The sequence below is a fragment of the Durio zibethinus genome, chromosome 20 (genome assembly GCF_047325235.1).
Source record: "Durio zibethinus cultivar Kanyao isolate XHJ-2024 chromosome 20, ASM4732523v1, whole genome shotgun sequence".
Classification (NCBI taxonomy): Eukaryota; Viridiplantae; Streptophyta; class Magnoliopsida; order Malvales; family Malvaceae; genus Durio; species Durio zibethinus.
In genome coordinates this window covers 23,272,210-23,294,294 of record NC_143181.1, presented here as the reverse complement: position 1 = coordinate 23,294,294, position 22,085 = coordinate 23,272,210, and the positions used below count along the sequence as shown (strand labels likewise).

Sequence of the window (22,085 nt, the reverse complement as noted above, 5' to 3'; positions counted from 1 at the left end):
TTGGGTTTTTGGAGTTTCACAAAATCAATTAGAAAAGTCTACACCGAATGAGTTTAGCAGCCCACTTTTTTTTTCTTTTTAAGCTTTACGATAACAATCGAACTCAAGTTTTATTTGAGTTAAATCCGAATTAATTTGTTAGTATTAATATATCATTTACATCTTTATATTAACCTTTCCATCTCTCAGTTTCCAAAAGATGTATAAAAAACACACACAAGCTTAGTTCAGCCGTTACTTAACAAGTGAATTTTAATCCTTTACCTATCGTTTCCTGAAGGACTCCCATGCCATTTTTCTTTTCTACTTTGAGAGAGAGTTCAGCCACAAAGAATACATTCTGGAAATAATCATCAGCATTTTTTAACTTAAAAGTAACTAAATGTTGGGAAAGGCAGGGACCCTAACCCAACTGCTAAGCCAAATCAGGCCTTCTGCCCACCTGGATAACCCATTCTGCTTTGAAAATACTAGCACCCCCTCAATTTTCAGTCACTGGAATGGAGTAAAGGCAAGAGCATATGTGTGTGTGTGTATATATATATATATAATAAGACACTCAATAATGCACATAATAGGAGGGTTTCCAGTTCCAACATTTATGGTCAACCTAGTTTTCCTATTTTCATATTCTTATCCTGATGCAATCTCAGCTACAATACTCAACACAATAAAGCTCATAAAGCACAATCTTTATAAATGAATTAAGCTTAGAAAAACTTATATACAACAGGTATTATTGTGTTAGTTGCCAGTCAATGTGCTCCGTATAAGAAATATACAAATTACAACATTAATCAAACATCCCTCACCTTAAGCCTAACTTCTGAATGTGAATGAAGTTGTTTCTTAGGGCTCAAATGAACACTGCTGAACTTGGGGACTAGAACCTTGAAAATCGGCAAAAATAGTATGTAGAGCGTGGCCAAAATAATGGGTGCCGCAACAAGCCACCCCAACAGCTGCAGCAATTGTATAAGATGATTTTCAAATGTGATTCCAAATTGATGAAAAAAGCTTCAGCTAATGTATAATTACATAAAGTCTACAATGCCATCTTTGACGAATTCCATCACCTTAAGTCTACATAAATCATATTGCAGCATAGCAGTAAAATGGACCTTTCCACCTCAAACTACACTAAAGTCAACCTAGTGAAGGAAGGGAGCAACTTATTTAAAGCGACAGTACAAACAGAATGAGGAAACTGAATTATAACCAGAGATAGGTTGTCTGGGGCTCATGGCTTTTGGACTGTTCGATATTAATGCTGATGTCACAGTGAAGATAGAGATTTGGCAACAATGATAGCAGTATACCAAGGAGAATTACATCTCTGTGTTTAATGCAGAGTAGGTGGAAGGAGATGACAAAACATCCTTTTAGAGAAAGGAAAACTCCTAAGCACAAACTTAAGATAGTGTTCTAAATCAGAAGATTCTTTACAATCTGTTTCTAACAGATTTGGCCTTTTCTTCTTCAGAGTTTTTTCATCTTTAGTTATAATTATTTTGAGTGGTGATGCCTTTACAAATCATAAAGCTGTGGTCTTTTTCTTCTACAAGCTGTGCACATTGGATACACCTATGCATTATTTATTTAGTGGATCTTCACAAAAAGATGAGTATTATCTTTATGGGGTTAGTTACACATTTGGTACTACCTAAACTTTGCTTCCATTAAATAGTTTGCACCTGAGACTATAATCAAATTAGTGATGTGGCAAAAAACAACCAATAGGAGAGTGCCCTGTGTCTAACTCCTATTTTCTAGTTTTTGCTATGTCACTCATTTGACTAATGGAGCTAGTGAGGTTTGCAATTTGCTTAAGGGAAAGAAAGTTGAAGTACTTAATTGCAAATTTTTTGCAAGTAGCAATGACAATTTCACTATAGTCCGGGTACTAAATGGGTAATTAACCTATCTTTATTTTATGGTGGGAAACCATTGAAAGTGTCCATGATTTGCAACCTTAATCCCATATTATGAAACCTCAACAACATACTAAGCCATCGTGTCAGAAACAGCAGTAAGAATTTTCTTTTAAAAATGTTTAGTGTCAAGTTGTTGGAAGATCAAATATAATAAACTTGATTATCTCAAGGGCTAGCTCCAGCTTAAGCTGAACAAGGAAACCCATGTTAGGAAAATTGATTCAGTCTGCAAAGAGTCTTACCAATCCCCTATATTAAAAGGGTTTGCAGCTCAGACCAGACAGATGCAGACACGGGAGTCCATTGTAGAGGTAATGAGCGGCAAAACAAGATTTAATCATACCAAACCTTAAAATCTATATTAAGTGTGACAAATTCACTCATCTCTACCTCCAGATGGTGTTATGATACATGCCTCAAAGATAAGGTTTTGGACATTCTGTCAAGGAGATCAAAGATTTATAGTCACAAGAAAATCAAATAAATAAATGTTTTCTCCAATTTTCATAAGCGAATATTCATCCATAGAATTATGAGCCCAACTTGGTTGTTAAAAATGCAAGCAAATATAGACATATGAAATTGGATACTTACAGCATGGGCAATGCTAAGGAGGAGATCTCGCGAAGCTTGGCCCGTCAAAACTTTCTTCAAAGCATCTGAAGTTAATGGAAAATGAGTTCCACCAGACAGCGCCTCACCAAAGCGCAGGAAGGGCACCACCAGACTAGATGATATGAGAGAACAACATCGATAAAAATGGATTCCAAAAACGCAGGGCAAAGGGAAACGGTGAAAAAGAAGGAAAATTACCTCAACTCAATAGGAGTAGCAATGAAGTTAGCAAGCATGACAGTTGGAGAATGGGAGAGGGATCCCAACAACGCTATTGCCATTCCACACAGCAACACTGTAACCCCTGCAGCCATTTTTATTTTCTTCAAATCAAACCAGTTTTATGAATCAACCAAAAATCCAAATGAAAAAGCAAAGAAGAAATCAATCACCACATATTGGGAATATTCCCAAAGTAAATCCCAAAGCAGCGGAGAAGGCCAATTGCTTGGGTTCTGCTCCCTTGCGGAGGATTTGGAGGAGAGGATCCACGATCTTTTCTTTCAACCAAAGCGTCACTGCCATTGAAACAAACAAACAAACAGACAAATTTCTGTGATTCTTTGCAAAATTTGCGGTCTGCCTCTGATAGAGAAAGATGAGTAGAAAAGAGGGCGAGGAATCAATCTTATATATATATTATCTTTGACGTGGTAGAGCTGATTAATTTTATATTATTATCATATAATTAATAGGAAAACTACGCCACAACAACGTTTCATTTATGTGCCAAAAAAATTAATTTTAATGTTTAACTTTTGAAAAATTGCTATCAAATAAAAACAACAGTTAAAAGTAGTGTCATAATTGATTTCAAATATATGAATAATTAAAATATTGCATTAATTAATAATTATAATGCATTTAGTTTATATAGATTAATTTAATTTTTGTCAAAATTAATTGAAATATATTGCAACTCAAAAAATTTAAATTAATGATATGTTAAAATAAACTTTCAAATTTATATTTACAATAATTATTATTTTATTTCTCAAATAAAATACATATTAAAATTCACAGAAAATATAAAAATAAAAAGTATAAATTTTTTTTTTATTATTTGGATATATATAAAATGGTGAAAATATTTTTTATGTACTAATGTGTTACTTAATAGTAGGTTAATTATTTGTTGGACTGAAGCCAATATGTTTTATGAGTAACTAAAATATATTTTTAATATGTATTAATAATAGTACTATGTAAATTAAAAAATAACAAATAAATCATGTATTAGTAAAAGTATTATTTGGTAGCGTTTTTCATCTTTACAAATACAACTCATAGCAACTATTATTTAAAGCTTTTGTCATAAAAAAAACTAAAAAAATAGTACATCAAAAAGAATAAATAAAAAACTATTTGCACCATCATACCACACTCATCAAATTCAAAGTTATGGGAGAAATTTTTTATGAAACCTTTCTATTACTTAGTATACTTAATTTGTTTATGTTTCAAGGAATTCAAAGTTGCAAGTTAAAAAATCTAAATGAAATTGAATCATTAATTATTTATCTATAAAATAAATTAAAATTGTCTCGTAACTTTAGTTGTATTAATTTGCTTAACACCTTTTTAATGTCATAAAAAAAATTTGAGGATAAATTTAAAAAGAAAAAAAACTATGCTTCCCCATTTTTTTAATGACTTTATTATTGTTGAAATAAATCAACATTGAAGCTATCCAGAAGCTTTTAGAGATGGATAATTAGGAAAAACAAAAAAAAAAATAAGGGAACAAGAAAGAGAAGAAGCAACGAAAGAGGAATAGAATCACTAACCAACATCAACATAAGTTGCAATTAGTGTTGAATGACTAAATTGAAAGGCAAAGAGAAGGGGAGAGATATAGGGATAAGATGTGCTAGTCTCTGATTCAAATAGAGATTCAAACAAATACATCAATATTCGATATGAATGATGGGTCTTTGAAGTTTACCTTTATCTTTCACGTGAAGATCATATCTTTCATGTGTCAAATTTGAATTTGTGATTTTTGTTGTTTTTGTTTCTCTTAATTAATTGGAAAAATAATATAAGGTTTTTTATTGTCCTTTTTTTATTAAAGAAAGAGTGATCAGGAATTAAAAGAGATTTCGCATGTGCTTAAGGTTATAAAAGCTAATATGATGGTAGAATTGAAGAATAAAGAAGCTTATCTTTGCAAATTGAAATTAGGTATGTATATTACCTCTTTGATATTTGGTTTTAATTTTATTTTATCCAGTTATTTGTTTCGGTTTACATGATAACATATTTAGGTATGTGTCTATTTTAACTTTAGATGATTGAAATCGAAGGTATACACTTGCACTATATCATTTAGGTAGAGTAGCCCAGGTAAATAAATGCATTTTCACATGGTAAATTTGTAAACCTATTTGAAATGATGGATACCAGTTCTTTGATTTGTAATATAATATTTAGCTTTACCTTTCAATGTACTTATAATTTTATAAAGTTAAAAAATAAGCTTTATTCATGGGGAAATGATTAGAGGGTAGAGGTAAGACAACATGTTGGTCTTTACTTTAGCATATGATTAGGTAATATAAAGCTCATAATGATTTCTATGGCTAGATGTTACTTTATATATTTGGATCGATTATTTTATCTATGTACAACAATCAGACAATAAATTAGTAGTACCAATATGTCTTCGACAGCATATAAAAGTTAAAAATAAGTAAAATAGAAAGTTTGGAAGAAAAAGCCATGCTATAATTACTTAAATAATGGAAAGATGATAAGCATTAATAGGATCATTTTTAAAAAAGACTAAGAAAGTGCATGTGAGGATAAATGGCCTTTTTCTTCAAAGATTTCCAACCAATCCTTGTAGAAGCTCAACATAAACTTATAAAACAATTTTAGATAAGCTATATTAATAATTAAACGAAAGGAGTATTTAAAAATATAGCTTTGTTTAATGAGTAAAAAGTGTCAAAGAAAAGCTGAAGCTAAATTTTAGATTTAAATACTATAAAACATGACTCTTTTATATATGATGTTCTAGAAATATAACTAATTGTGTTATACTTTTGTGAGATTACCTCAATTGCATTTGCTTCTAATTATTTTTTCTATTTTAAAAGTTAATATTTACTAAAGGTTGCTATTGTTTATTCAACTACTAAACGTGTCAAGAAATCAAAGGTTTTAGTTCTTTTGGTCATTTTTAGTTGTTAAATTTCATGATATGAGGTGTTTAAATTCTCTGAAATGTTATTTAACTATTATTATATAGGAGTTGAACCATTCAATACATAATTTACTTTACAAAAAATTTTAATATAGTATTGATTTAACATTTTTTGTGATCTTTTCAATAATAATCCTTTTGTGCTTTATTAATTCTATTTTGTTTGCTGATTTGTTTCACAAAATGATGGTTGAAAGACAAAGTTTTCTAAAATTATCCTTTTACAATAATGTACTTTTTGTTGGTTTGTTCTTTTAATTGGATTTAAAGATGTCTTTGATCTTGGCAAGGCTTTGTTAGTTTGAAAAGAATCATCTATTTTTAATTTAATTTAAACATATATACTATGACAATTAAATTTTCATTATGTATGAAAATAGCAACATTATTGTTTGTCTTTGAATATGTCAAGGCATCCAAGATTTTAAACAACTTATGATCAAATGCAATTAAACTTTATAATATTGTTTCATGAATAATGTTTTTGCTTGCAAATTAGTTTTGACATTAAACACAAGCTTAAGAAAAAAAAAGTATGGATGAACTTGTTAGATAATGAGATAAAAGGTAAACTAAAAATAAGATTTTGTTGATTATAGTTAATTATTTATGTATGATTAGTGAAAATTTATACATTTTCTACTAATATTTCTTAAAAATTTGTGCTTGATTTGTTTTTCACCTGAAATTTATTAACTCCAATGATTAAATCCTGCAACAAAGTGCATGCCTCATTCTTAAAGACTAAATTTGCTTTCATTATTCTTTTGTTTGCAAATGAAAAGTCTTAATTCCTTATAGTGTTTACCTTCTTTAGCCCATTCTCTTGGCCTTAATTTTTTTTTTTGTTTGCAGGATAAGATTGAAGAATTTTTGTTATTAGGCAGCTTTCTCTCAACCAAAATTTCTCAAAATCCTTCTCTACTAAAGTTCACCGTATTATTGTTGTCCATAATCGAGAAACACCATTTGTTTTCATCATCTCAGATAATCCATCCCTGTATGTTATAAATCTATGAACATTGTAGCCTCAATACTTCTATAATTCTTTGATTGATTCCTTCTGCACTAAGCTCTTCTGTGAGGTGTAATTCTTAAATTAATACTGTTAAAATTATTTTTATTTTCTTTAATTTTTCATTATAATTCATTGCATAATTAATTAATTATAGCTCGAATGTGTTAATGGATTGGGCACCATGTGTCCTGAAAGAGCAAAATTAGTAGTTCCTGTTGTTTTAAGCATAAGAGTAAGTGAAAGCCTTGTGGTTGGAATTCTGATTATTGGGTTGCATACTAGTTGTGGCAATCTTTATAGCACTAAAAAAGAAATGGAAAAATGTGTAGCAAACATTATGCCAATTCTTGCCACTTCCAACTTTCTATCTATGATTCAAAATGTGCTTTTGGTTGGGGTATTCAAACTTTTCTTACATTCATTTTATTTCTTTATTTCCACATAGATAAAGTGCAAAAAACAATACAAGTTGAAATCATCTTTTCTCCAACCATTTGACATATTATTTCTTATTGTTGTATCTTTCATGTTTTGTATTGGCTTAGATAAAGCAAAAACAACAATACAAGCCTTGTGGTTGAAGTTTGATATGGACATAGTTGATTGTTAGATGCAATTGATTTTGAGAACTATGTCTGTTTTCTCAACTTTTTTCTATTAAATTTGTTTTTTTTTAGATTATTTCTCAATAGCTTATCAAATACAATCTTAACTATTGGGAATAGGTTTTTTTTTTTTTAATCAAAACATTGGTTTGATCAATATTGGTTTCAACTATTTTCAATATTGGTTTTATCAAAACATGTGTGGGTGGTAAGGTTTCCAATTTAGAAAAAGAACTAGAAATATATGATAAAAATTCTATGTAGTTGTTATATGTTTAATTGGGCTGAAAAATATTGATAAAATTTTAGTTTCATGGGTTTGGTAAAAATTTGCATTAACCAATTGATATTTAGTCATTTTATGATTTTTCTTTTTTTTTGGAGAATTTATAGGTAGAAAACATAAGCAAAAAAAAAAAAAAAAAGATAGGAAGAACTACCTAGTTGATCTTAGATACATTGTCTTAGAGCTTCAATCTTCTTGCTAAGTGCTACGTCAAAAATGCTTAAGCTCATTTTTTTTTTCATTCATTTTTCTTTCGATTCATTTGTAGAATTGTCTTTGTTTGATATAATATTTAATTTGGCATTCCTAAGTCACTATAGACGATGAGATTTGTTAACTACTAATTCTCCATAGTTATCCACCTTATCTACTATTTTTTTTATGATTCTATTTGTAATGATCTTAATCATTTCCTTCCACAGTCTTAACCATTAGCTCTTTTAAAGTAACAAACTCTTACAAGAATGTTATTATAATAAGTAAGTTGATAAGGAAAAAAATATATAATTTCATTAACCTACAAACTAGTATAAATTATTAAGAAAACTAAAATACATTAACCTACAGATATCTTTTTTGCAACTAGAAAAAATGCCAACCATAAAGTAATAGTTGTGTTTCTAAAAAACATATAAGAAAGAATTGAGAAGTGGCAAGATTTGATTCAACATTATAACACAACACCAACCTATTATTATTAGTCACGACAACTACATTATTATTTTTAGTCAAGTATGTTCACACTTTACACCAACCTCTAATTAATTTATACATTGCTATTTATATTTTACCAAAAGTCTTCTTTATTAATTACTTAAATTTGCTCCAAATATTATTTTTAAATCTAAGGGGAACATGGCTTGAAACTTAAAAGATATTAAATATAAAATTATTTTTGGTATATATAATCAATAGTATTTAGTTATTAAATTCTACGTAATAATTATATTATGTGGGTGTTATAATTGGTTTATTTTGATACTTACATATAAAATTAAAAAAAAATAAATTAAAAAAATGAATAAAATAATAATAAGTCACATACAACACTAGACAAAAACATTAAAATTTTAAAGTAAAATGTAAGAATAAATCATGTGAATGTATGTATTTTCTTGTACCATACAATACAAATCAACAAAATATGAAATTCAAATCCAATAGTTTATATACAAGTAAATTAAAAAAAATTGACACTTAGACATTGAATATGATATTAGACTTGAGTATGGCACTTACATTTGAGTTGAAGCCAGTAGTACACCTTGCAATTTGTGTTTTTGTATCATGTCTCATATCGTGTTTGACATGTGTAATGATATGAATTATTAAAATATGAATACGACACGAATTATAAAACGTATTTAAATCCTAAACACAAACACGACACGTTTAATATACGTATTATACATTACAAGACACGATTAATATGTATATAATTAATTCGTTTAAATACGACATGAATAAACATGAATAATACAAATAATTACGATTAACACAGATATACACAAATAGATATGATTAATACGAATATATATAAGAACACGACTAAAATAATAAATAATTATAAACTATCCATCATTTACAACTTAATAAAATTAGCATATTAATAATATAAAAAATTACTTACGTATTAAAAAAATTTTAATATTCATTTAATATGTATTTAATATATATATATATAAATTTTAATTTATATTACATAACTATATTAATTTTTAGTATCAAATTCAAAATGATAAACTATTAAAGATTAAAGAATAAAATAATAATGTATAGGACTAATATTAATATTTATATTGTATTTATATTATTAATATAAAAAATAATTTTATAATAAGTATTAAATGAGTATCATAATTAAATATTTAAAATAATTTTTATATAAAATTAAATAGCTAATTAAGTATCATAATTAAAAAATTAAAAATTAAAATAATCTGTTATATTAAATTAAAATAAATATAAAAAATATATTAAACACGTTAAACATATTAAATGTATACTTGTATAATAAGATTATATTAAATATATTATTTGTATTATGTCATGTATTTAAATGAGTTAACATATATATGACACGAATTGTGTCGTATTGAAATTTATGTCAAAACATATAATTATGAAATGTATTTTTTTAAAATACATATATGATTTTTTGTATAATATCACCTATTTATATCTAAAATTATCAACTCTATTTGGTAGCCTTTAGCTTTTAACTTTTATCTTAGCAAACTTTAGAAGTTGAAACTACGTATTCCAAGATATTGCTTTATTACATCGAACTTGGTTTAAGTCATTAAAGTATAAAATCCAATTATAAAAACAACTAAAAGTAAAGATCGATGAAAAAAATACAAGTAACCTCATAAATTTCATTATTTTCAACAAAACTTGACAAATACAAGGATAGTACATGAATCTTATGGCTCTTAATATCAAGACAAAAATTGCTCTTTTTATGAAATAAATAAATAAATATCAAAACCGACACAAGGTTAGTACATGCAATCCTTTAATGTTAAAGCTTTTTTATGGTATTGTTTTTGAATGAAAAAGATGTTGAAATTTGCTTGAGATGAATAATGAAAATTTGGCTGCAAAATAAATTTTTGATGCACTAATGGAAATGACGCTGAAATTTCAAAGTATAAATGAATGTGCAATAAGATTTCAAAACGCAATACATGGAATTCTTAAAAACCTAAAAAAAGATAAAAAGATATAAAAAAAAAAAAAAAACAAGAAATCAATAAAGAAACAAAGCATAAGAAAGAAGTTAAAGGGAAAAAAATAAATAAGTCATAAAAAAATAATAAAAAAAAGTAGAATCCTAACATTTTTAAAATTCTTTTTATTTTATTTAATAAATAATATTTAATTTTAATTAATTAAAATCATGTTAACAAGTAATTAATTATTTTTATAATTAAAAAATAATTAATAATTTATATTAATTCATGTATATCTAATATTTATTATTCAATGCTCTTATAATAAGAAAAAAAACAATTTAAACTTTCAGCAAAAGTTCCCGATAGAATAAAAAGATGGGTGTCGTGTCGCCAGTAAATTTTGTAAGTTTTCCCTCCGTTTCCCAAAATCCTTCCTCAAAAAAGTAAAGCAGCTATCATCGTTTGTTTGTTTGTTTGGAAGAGAAGAGAAAGCGAAAATGGAAGAGTATTTGCAGTGCATGAAAACTCTCCGCTCCCAAATCAAGGGTTCTGTCTCTTTCTTTCTGAATTTCTTTGGAATCAATCAAATTCTGAATTGTTTGTAAATTTGTGAAAACGAAATGCAGACGTGGAGGATGAAGCCGCCAACATTTCAGCTGAAGAGCAGATTCACTTTACCACCATTCAAACCTTACAAAATGATCTCCTTTCTGGTATTTTTTTTTTGTTTGTTTTGCTAATCCAAGAATTTATTTGAAATAATGATTATTCTATTCTTCTTCTTCAATCACCGTAAACTTGTTTTAATTTGCAGCAAAATCCAAAACAATGCAACTTAGAGAAGATACTGAGAAGATGCTCAAGGAGAAGGGTCAATTATGTTGGCATATAATTGGAAAACAGAGAAAAATAGCCTCTTTACACTCTGATTCATCCACACTTAACCAGGTAATCTCTCTCTCTTTCCACTTATATGAGTCGGTACACACATCTTATCCTATTGATAACCAAAAAGAAGAAGTATCACCAATTTGAATATGGAATCAAGTTATTGATACTAAATGGTCACATTTTATCCAGCCATTTCAAAGTATAGGAAGTCATTCTGCTGTGCTTTTTTATGGATTATATTCTGACTGAGAATCTCTGTTGTATATATATATTTTAACTTTTAAACAAAGAAGGAAACCTTTAAGCACCTAATTTGAGAGTAGCCAAGCCTGATGAGATAACTCTTCTAATTGTTTATCGAATAGCAGGCTCAAACTTGGGAAAAAATCATGGTCTTTTGAACAATATGCCTGTCAAACTTTAACTATCTACCTATTTGAAACGTTAACATTTGTTTCATCTATCGAGATTAGGTATCCTCTTGCCATTATATTTTCAGCCAACATTCTTATTGTTTTTGTCTCTGACTTGCGTATAGACAATGGAGCTTATTCAACAGGAAAAGATCAGTTTATCTTCCAAACTAATAGAAAGGAGGTAATTCAAAGTGAACTTCTGACAATTTAATTCACACTATGTGATAGAACAACTGCTAAAAATGTCTTAAACTCTGTGATGATGCATAGCATGTTGGCCAACATGATATCTATGTTCAAACTGTTGGTGAAATTGAATAGGCTTCCTGGATGTTTCTGGAGAAAAGTCACATATATTTACATGTTGATCAACACATGAGACTGTCACAGTGATGCAACTCACAGTACTTAGTTCTATGTTAGCTACGAATTGAGGAAGCTGTTTTACTGGTACTAATGTCAATGGACAGTGTTGTCCTGATGGATACCTGAGGTTCTTGATTTAACATGTTGTAATCTCCTGATGTCATATGGCAGGATATTCTACATCATATGTGCCTCTGGATATAGGTTTCAGGCTGAACCTTGTCAATTGCTTCTATTAGCATTCTTTTATATGCTTGATTTATTTCTATTTCTTACTTTAATTGATTGGTCTCAGTTTTGTGGTTAATTGCACAACTATGATGAATCTCTATTTTGATTATGATGACAGCACTTACTACTCCAAGGTGGCCAAGGATCTTTCTACCAAATTACAGCAACAACAGGTTTGAGTCCCATAACCCTCCTCTGAATTTCTTAGTTTCATGCTCAGTTTTCAACATACAGTTGGTGATATCCTCTTACTATGTGCATAGGACTGGGTCAAATCTCAGAAAGTCAGCAGACAAATTGAAGAACATGGTTTGGTACTTCGCTACATCTTCCATGATTTCCTTTGATTAGGAATATGAATAAAGCAAGAAAGGAAACAGAAAAGAGACAGACAATATAGGCAAAAGAAACAACCCTTATAGAACAGAGCTAGTCTATCATCTCTCTTTCATTGTTTACAAATTTTTTGAGCTTTTGACTAATGTTGATGAGTCCAAATTGACTGAGTAGGAAACTTAAAATGATGAGATATACAGTAATTCTTGACAACTTTGTTTGATTTTCTAGCGTTTTATACAAATTGTATCACTTGTGATCTTTCGCATCTCCTTAAATGAACAATGGGTGAAATAATTATTTTCCTGAACTGAGATAGTAATAAACTGATGTCCTTTTAGTAATAAGCATGCATGTGTAATGTTTGAATGCAGATTTTTAATATGTTAAAATTCATGTCAAATTTTTTCAGTTTATGTGTGTGTCGAGAGATCTGACAAAATTAGTTTAAATATCTATTTTGAGGCTGATCTGGTTCATAAATCTCCTAATTTCACTTTTGAGAAGGGAAAAGAGAGAGCCCTAATGCGAATACAATAATCAAGTATTACCCTAGTTATAAATCAACCTTTAATAATGCCCTGAGGGGCTGATTTATCTTTTTTCCTTCTGACTGTTTTTTTTTAATCTGAAAGGGACTTCTTAAAGGTCTGCTCATGACAAGTTACTATGGCTTCAACTTTCTAATTCCTACAGACATTTTTTCTTACCTGAATGTTTGGATAGCTTCTAATTCTTGTAAATAGATTATTATTAATTTTTAAATGCTAATAAATCAGATATGCAGGTCAAGAATAAACTTGATGAGCAAATGACTGAATCTGAAGGTCTGGCTTCTAGACTTATCTCAATTTATTGTTTGAGGAGATTTCTCTGATTTTTAATTGTTATGTGGGTTATGCTTTCAAGTTTTTTTCTTTAAAATTATTTTTTGTCGTTATTATTAGCAACCTTTCTCTTTGTCCTCCACTGTGATTGTGAGGAGTGGCCAGCATCTTTCCTGCTACCTATGATGACCTCCACCCATTTAGAATTCAATTTGTGACAAATTATACATGTTGCATGTATCTCAACCAAACAGGAGCTGTTGATCCCATAGAAATGAACCTGTCTTTCATTTATCAAATAATTTAGGGGTGCTTATGTTATTATGCATAGTCTGGTTCTAGATATCATTAAATGTTCAGTCTAGGCAAGTAAGCAGTACACTTTGGCTTCCAAATCGCAGAAGATTTTGCACGTATTAACAAAGTAGTCACACCACAGAGCAGACTTATGTCTGTATAGATATTTCACTTGATCAATAGTCTTTTATTTGTTGAAAGAAAAAAAAAATCCAAAGTGGTCTGCGATGACATGGATCTCAAGGAAGTACAATCTATGACATTACGTTACTTTTGTTTGCTCTGGTACAAGAAATCAGGATCTAAGGATTGCTTTTTAAAATAAAAAAGATCACACAGCTTGAGAACAGTACATTATTACTTTATCATAGTGGTGAGATTTACTGAAAGGAAGAAAGAGCAAAATCCAAACCTAGAGTTTGTTAATGATACACAAAATTTTACTGAATTTTACATTATGTAGATTTTATATGAAAACTCATGAATGTTCTTACATAGGGTGCAAAGTACTCACCTTCACCCTACTACCTACATTCTAGAATAAATTTTGGTGATCTGCATAATTGATACTTATAGATAGTGTTGATTATTTCGTATCATTTTGGTTTATCTTGCAGGTAACTTTAGCATTGAAAACCAACTGATCACGGACGATGTGGTAAAAACCCTTCCACCAATGACTTGAAGATTTAAGGATTTGCTTTGTTCTAATTGCTCCTTGGAATACCAGAACAATGAAGCAGGTAATGACCTGATTGTCAAGTTGGACTTAGCTAAAGCCAAGCTGGATGGAATTAGACAAATGAAAGCGAAACTTGTCACAGATAATGGCAAGGTTAGTAAATAAACTTAAACAGCTCCACCACTTGTGTGTGGTTAATAGTGGTTAATACTTCATACAGAATTGATTGATTCATTTGTTTTCCTAATGAAAAGGGAACAAACTTGTCCTTTATGATAGAATTTTAATTTATTTGCATTTGTTGATTGAATAGGATTCAAGTCACTTTTTCCCTTCTCTTTTTCCTTTTCCCTCTGATTATGAACAAGCTAATGGTCAGGACAAGACATGCCTTTTACTAAAGTGAATCAATCATTTTAAGATATTTTATCCAGGGGAAAGCAGTTTTCTCTATTTGTCTAAAATACAAAGGAGGAGATTGCTTTCTATATTTACAACTCGAGTTCAGTATTGGCTTATTTATTTATATTTCAGAATGTTCCTTTTCAAGCAAAATATTTCTCAGAGGTAGTTGTCCTTCTCCGTAGCTTGTTCAGCATTCTGTTTAGCCTCTTCCTCACCAAGATTTAAAGAAGAAGGAAAATGCAAGTAGAAAGAAATGTTAAAGAGAGCTAACCATATTATGGTTTTTTTTTTTTTTTTTTTCTTTCAGATCAAGAAGTCTATTGAGCAAGCAAACTGCAGAGCAAACCATTTTAAGGTGACTTGCTTATTAAACTTCATGCATACAAGTGTGTGCTTGTTTTCAAGCGGCCATATTTTACAAGTATGCCATTACAAAACCTTCATTAGTATTACTGACTAATGGTTGATTGAGTTTGGTAGATTCACCCTTAGAAACTAGCTCGTTCACTTGAAATATCAACCACTTGATGGCAACAATTTTCAGAATTGCCTATATAATGTCACAATAATATGATATGAAATGCTTGTATTAATTGCTGCTTCTATGTAAACTAATTGTTTTATTTAGTTGATACTTTTGTGCATATAAATATTTTTAAAGGTGAATGACAGTCCTCTGGAAAAAAAAAATCATAATATGTTTATTCTCTTAGAATCTGTTTATGGTTTTCTTCTTTGTTTGCTCACAATTTTATTGTCACTATAGCCAGAGCTATTGGAAATAAGCACAATGACCCTGGAAGAGAAATACAAAAAGCTTCTGTCAGACAAAGATAGAGAAACTGAGTATCTTTGCTCAGTGCAGGACCATGTTGAAGAAATAAAGGTAGATACATTTTTTAGATTAAGCTTTCTGTTTCGTGAAATGGCCTTTGGATGTGGTGCCAACCTATATTTAAGCAAGGCTAGTCCTAATTTGGATGGTTGAACATTTTCACCATCGATATTGTTGTCCTTACAGAGGAAACTTGATGATTCTGACATTTACTTTCAAGTTTAAATATTTCTATCTTAAAAGTCTCTTAGACCAGCGTTTTCCTTGCCAGATCATTAATAGGTGCCTCAATGTTCCACAGGGAATTTCTCATGTGATTAAATGTGCCTGTGGAGAAGAATACAAGTTGAATCTTTGTGCTTGACAAACTAAAAAACATGTAGATGGAACCCTGGATAACACAAAAATGACAAAAGAATCAGTTTTCTGTTACAGGTAATGTACAACCCAACACTGGTAGGAAAATATGGTAAAACATTAATCGTTGTTTTGAAGTAAATTTTTTAGTTAGCTGAGAATTATGTTGGAGAACAGGTTTGGACCAAGGAAACGTGTACAGTAAATACTACATATTTTACCGAAGAAAGAATATGAATGCATATGAATGCTTTCATATTATGATGAGATAATCTTGCAAATCCTGCTGAGAAGTTAAATATATTAGTTCCTGAAGTTGTGGTTCATAATTCTGGAAATTTTTTACCTTTTGTTGTGCCAATATTGTTTTATGTGCGCTCCTGCCAGCTGCCCAGCCATCTCATATTTTTAGCTTTTCCAGATTTATAGTTCCTTGTGAAAAAAAAAGAAATGTGATGCTGCTTCAACAAATCATTAAAAATTGGGCACATACATGCACAAAAGGAGTCACATCTGCTCTTATATACCTTATGGATAACATCTCAATTCTTCATGCCATTTCTTTGACATTTAAGAGCCACATTTAAAGTATTTCCAGTTGCACCGATTTCTTACAAGTTCAGATTTATATTGTTCTTAGAAATTGAAGGTATCTTGCTGGTTGATGTGTATATTCTTTGATATGTATTATTAACTACTTTCTTTCTACGGGGTTAACCATAGAAGCATATGCTCTAAGATGCACGTGTGTGTGTGTGTGTGTGTGTGTATATATATATATATATATATATATATAGAGAGAGAGAGAGAGAGAGAGAGAGAGAGAGGGAGAGAGAGAGAGAGAGTCATTTGATCCCTAGAGCATCCAGAGCTCCTGCCATATTCTGGGTTCGCCGGTGTCTATAGAGTTGATGTTAGGGTTGCCTTGAGGGACAGCATCTTCTCTTATCAAATTGTCTTCACTGTGAAGGAGCTTCTTACGGTCATATCCCACAGAACCTTCCAAAACTAAGGTCTTGTGTAGGCTACCTAGCAGGTCTTCAGTCTCTATCCCCTCCCCTCGCTCCCCCACAAATAAGACCGCTTTGGAAAGATGAGTTCCCCACCTTTTTGAAAGATACATGTGTAGCACATATAGTCATGTAACTGGGCCTATGGCTTTTTATGAGAAGTAAATATGGTGTGTTGGAATACCCACCTAACCAACACACTGTAGAGATGTTTTAGACTTAACATCATCAAAACAAGTTAGGGAATGAGAGTTGGTCCTGGATATTATTGGAATCACCTTTTTCCTTCTCACTTTCTGACATGTCATCGGACCTTGCTCACGTTAATGTTGTCGTTTTGCTAGCCTTCTGCATCATCCTATGCTATCCGCAAATGTATAATGTTAATTTTCTTCATCATGTTAATTTCCTTAATGCTATTATCCATTCTCCAACAATGGCCCATGTTCGCACTTGTAACACAACGAGCGCAAGCCTATTCAACTAATATGTAAGTAATTGCTTCTTCTTGTGCAATTAAGGCGAAATAATCACTCTAAAATCCATAATGATTTATATATGGAGATTAAATTATTTTATTTAATAAACAGTTAATGATTTTATGTGGCATAGTGATCAAATCACTATTTTAGAGGGTGGTATAATTTTTGTACAAAATGGTTAAATTTTTTATTATTGAGATGAAATTATATGTTAAAATTAACAATAATTAATGTTATATATCAATTAAAATTTTGATTCCTCTCAAAATTGTAATTATTTTATATTATAGATTTTTTATATTTTTAAACAAACATTCGTTGTAATAAGTTTAAAATTAATGTGTATTTTTTTTTAATTTTTTAATATTATATTAATATAATCTTTTTGTGTTTTCTTTTGTTATGATTTTAATAGATTAGTTTTATTTTTAAATTTAATTTTTAACATATTTTATAATATAAAAATTATTTTATCTGTCTATATCTATTTAATTTAATAATATTTTGTTATGAAGTTAATAAAAAATTATTAATATTTTACAAATTATTATTTTTAAATAATATTAAAATAATTAATTTATATAACTATTAAAATATTTACAATTATTTTAATACTTCGCGCACAATAATATTTGATTTTTAGTTATTAAAAAAACATAATAATATTTAATTATTAAGAATTAATGATTGTTAATAAAATAAAAATATTTTAAATTACGAGTGATAATATCACTTTAATAATAAGATTATTTATTCATTTTAGTGTTTACATTATTATAATAATTTTGAAAATGATACCAAATATTACTTAATAGAAAAAAATTAGTAATTAGACTAATAATTGAGTGCTATGTGTTCAGATTTATCATGTCTGAGCTTCCCAAGTTCTATGTATGTGGCTATGTAGACACACACACAAGTTCATAAAATTATTTTTAATTTATTTTATTTTTCATTCATATTATTTTGCTCATATTAATTAAAATTTTCATCAAAATGGAAAGTTTATCTCGTATGTAAAATATATAGAATTAACATGAACCTTGACGTAGATTAAAACTACGATGATAAAGTAATTCAATATAAATTTTATCTTTTTTTTCAAATAGTTATCAAATAAATCCATATGATGAAAGACTCAAAATGGAATTAGAATTATTGTATATAAATTGGATAAATCATATTAATATCTATAATAAATAATTTTTAAAATGTAATGAAAATCTACGGTTTTTGGTAAATGAAAAATTTTATTAACATTCATATTTTAGATATAAATATTTAAAAATGACAAGATGATGAGCACGAATACCATTATAGTTTAACATTAAATTACTGTAGTTGAATCGAAGAGGTAGCGAGGCCAACAATTGGAATTTTTTTTTCTTCTTTTTAGCTCTAATCAAAATGGCCTTTAAGCCATTGAGCTTTTGCCAATAAAAATGATTTGTTGGGTCAATACATTTTTGAGTTTTTTGAATGTATAAAAAAAAAAGTTTCTAATATTTTCTATGGTTTCTTGTATATTGTATTTATTTTCTATTATTTTCTACAAATATCCTCAAATAACTACTAAATCAAATAAAAGTTGTAGGTAGGTTATGGATCCTACACGTACAAAATGTTAACTAAAATCAAATCAGACGTATCTTACCTCCTATGTTTTAGGATTCAACCTGAATGCTTCCACAGACCACGCATCTGCCACAACTTCTCTATCATAGCGATGTGCCTAAACACGGAAATAGAATTACCCAGATCTAATGAGGTGAAAGATCTGTCCAAAGCAAAGTTAAACTGGAAAATGAATTACCAGCATTGTTTTAATAAGTTACGTTTTCAGTCAAGGAATTCGAGGGACTCAACTCTCGTTATGTTACCCCAACAAAAGCATTGTAGCTCATAACATATAATGCACTCATGATTCCTCTGTAGCAACCCATAATAGAACATAAGTCATAATCAAGATTTAGGGAAATTGGAAAATGAACCTTGAAACCTGGTTTCTACTTCATTTGCATCCTAGATTTATCAATTTAGAGGGATTTTTTGGACAAATCTAAGGCTAGATCCAAGAAGAGGAGGCTGAGGGGAATCGCGGGTGAAACTTTGGGTTGAAAGGACGCCGACCGCCAGCGGTGCTAGAGACGGAGCACCGGCAGCGGTCGCACACTGGGCTGTGGAGAGTTTTGTTCTGTTTTTGAATAAAAATTTTTTTTTTTTTTTTAGAAAAAGAAAGGAAGAAATGATTATTAAAAAAAATTGGGGATTTTATAGTGAGCTTCGAGAATAAAAAACAAAAAGTGAATTGGGTGGACCGGATCCTACCTGTCTGACCCGATACCCGAACCAACCTGGATGACCGGCCCAGACCCGCCTATCCATTAGACCAGAGAGTACACAGACTTCTATTTTGGACTACAATGTGAAAAGTTTGCTGGGTAAAATTTTTTTTTTTTTATTTTAAAACATGTTTGTATACTTTTACATGCCCTTTACTTAATTTATAGAAAAATACATGTTTAAGAATTAAAAATTATGTAGGCTTGCATTGATATTATATTTAATTTTTGCTAATAGGATAGAATTATTAAATAATTTTTATACAAAATAAATAAATTTTGAAAACCTTGTTTAGATATTGGAAAAAATTCAAAATCACTTTTTTTTTTAAAAAAAAAATTGAATTCCGTCTAAATGTTGAAGAATAAAAAAAATTCTAATCAAATCAAAAATAAAAAAATTAAATCAAGTTAAATTAAATTAGAATTTAAAATATAAGGTAAAATTTGTCATAAATAAAATTTATTTCACTTTTAATTTCTAGAAAGAAAATAATAATAAGTAAATATGTATAAAACACGTAAAAAATCAATTAAATTGGTTGTTTTAATTTTTGATTTTCATTCGCATAAGTTATTTGTTTCATGTTGCATTAATATAAAATTATTAAGAAAAAGAGAAGTTTGTAATTTCTTAAAGTTCAAACTTGAACCTATCAAAAACCTCAAACTCGTTTAAATTTATAAAGATTTACATGAAAATCTTTTATGAAATAATCTATTCCTGAATACCGCATAGATGTTAGAGTATTTAGGAAATTTTATTTTATTAAGAATTTTTATATATTTTTGTAACTCAAAATAAATTTGTTTTATTAAAACAACAATTATAAAAATAATAATAAAAAAAATAATAAGACGGGATTTTAAATATAAAAATTCGTATCCAAACTCTACTTAGATGTTGAAGAGTCTAGGTAGTCTTTTTATATTTAAAAACTCGATTCTTAAATTTATACTTAATCGTTATTTTGTATATGTTTCGTTTTTAAAATTAATATTCTCATTTATAATGCATATATATATAAATACATATATATATGTTTGTTTTAGTTATAGTTGTTTAATATTAATTACATTATTTTTTGTATTTTTTACTATATAAAAAGTTTTTTTTTTTTAATTTTTAGTTTTAAACAAATAAAAGTAAAATAACATTTTATGAAATATAATTGATTAATACTCTGCCTAGATGTAGGAGAGTTATTAATAATTATTATTTACAAAGAATGTTATTTATTAATTTTAGATGAAAAATTATGATAAATTTTAAATGAAAAGACCATCTTCGAATTTTGCATTTATGTCGAAGACTTCGAGGGATTTTATTTAATTTAAAGATTTTCTTAAATATTCCTAAATAAATAATTTTTTTAAACTAATTTTATTTCTTACAAAATAAAGGGAATTGTAATTAATTTTCATATAAAAGCCATTTTTGTCCAAAATTATAAATAGCGTATGATTAATTGGTACCAATTCTATAGGTGTTATATGGATGTTAATCATTTCCCACACATAATTGATTCTCGAACATTTTCTATTTTTGTAGACCAAAATTATCTTTTTATTAAACTCATTGTTTTTATTAAAAAAAATAAAATTTTTGGGTGATCAATCACACCCTAAAAAAAATTAGTGGTGACTCCTTGTGTTTTTCTTGATTTTTAAAATATTTTAGATCTAGCGATTGAGTTCTCGAATCAATATGTTACGGCATTCATATCTTTGGCATTTCCAAATTTTAAAAACTTTTATAAAGGTTCAATTTGATAAAATAATTAGGACAAAGAGCTCGAACTCAACTCAGTAAAAAAATTCAGATCTACAAAATACCTTTATAAGGATTCAATTCAACAAAATAGCTTGGCTTAAAAGCTCGAACTCAGCTCGAACAAAAGACTTCGGATATACAAAATGCCTTCATAGAGGCCTAATTTGATAAAATAGCTTGGCTAAATAACTCAAACTCAAGTCGACCAAAAAAACTCAAAGTTACAAAATGCCTTCATGAAGGCTTAACTCGACAAAATAGCTCGACTTAAGAGCTTAGATTCAATTCGGCTAAAAGAGCTCGGATCTACAAAATATATTCATAAAGGCTTAACTCAACAAAATAGCTTGGCTTAAGAGTTCGGACTTAACTCAGCTAAAAAGAGTTCAGATTTATAAAATGCCTTTACAAAGTCCTAATTCGATAAAATAGCTCGACTAGAAAGTTTGGTCTCAGCTAGGCCAAAAGAGTTTAGATCTACAAAAAAGTT

At 28.8% G+C, this 22,085-nt stretch overlaps 2 protein-coding genes and 1 long non-coding RNA gene across 13 annotated transcripts; 1 reads left to right on the top strand and 2 right to left on the bottom strand.

The window, feature by feature from the left end:
* Positions 1 to 671: 671 nt before the first annotated feature.
* LOC111315066 (E3 ubiquitin-protein ligase) lies at positions 672 to 3,194 on the bottom strand. Its single transcript, XM_022916685.2, has 4 exons — positions 2,942 to 3,194; positions 2,748 to 2,853; positions 2,529 to 2,661; positions 672 to 962 (listed from the first exon to the last, which is right to left on the bottom strand). The coding sequence occupies exons 1-4, from the start codon at positions 3,072 to 3,074 to the stop codon at positions 798 to 800; spliced, it is 537 nt and encodes a 178-aa protein (XP_022772420.1). The 5' UTR covers positions 3,075 to 3,194; the 3' UTR covers positions 672 to 797.
* Positions 3,195 to 10,664: 7,470 nt separating this feature from the next.
* Positions 10,665 to 16,253, top strand: LOC111315814 (tropomyosin). 10 transcript variants are annotated; one of them, XM_022917846.2, is made up of 13 exons: positions 10,665 to 10,746; positions 10,971 to 11,057; positions 11,159 to 11,292; positions 11,774 to 11,832; positions 12,189 to 12,221; positions 12,367 to 12,421; positions 12,512 to 12,562; positions 13,372 to 13,411; positions 14,326 to 14,366; positions 14,439 to 14,543; positions 15,103 to 15,216; positions 15,562 to 15,681; positions 15,902 to 16,253. In XM_022917846.2, exons 3-13 carry the CDS (start codon positions 11,173 to 11,175, stop codon positions 15,992 to 15,994), a joined length of 831 nt encoding a protein of 276 aa, XP_022773581.2. In that variant the 5' UTR covers positions 10,665 to 10,746; positions 10,971 to 11,057; positions 11,159 to 11,172; the 3' UTR covers positions 15,995 to 16,253. The 10 variants fall into 10 exon arrangements, 7 of the variants coding, with proteins under 7 accessions (XP_022773581.2, XP_022773577.1, XP_089605167.1 ...); XM_022917842.2 differs by having other exon boundaries at positions 10,669 to 10,890; XR_016330574.1 differs by having other exon boundaries at positions 10,670 to 10,890; positions 15,566 to 15,681.
* LOC149513187 (uncharacterized) lies at positions 15,668 to 19,700 on the bottom strand. 2 transcript variants are annotated; one of them, XR_016330576.1, is made up of 4 exons: positions 19,293 to 19,700; positions 19,134 to 19,211; positions 16,334 to 16,419; positions 15,668 to 16,021 (listed from the first exon to the last, which is right to left on the bottom strand). It is a non-coding gene; the product is annotated as an uncharacterized LOC149513187 (long non-coding RNA). The 2 variants fall into 2 exon arrangements; XR_016330575.1 differs by having other exon boundaries at positions 19,134 to 19,700.
* Between the last annotated feature and the right edge of the window lie 2,385 nt (positions 19,701 to 22,085).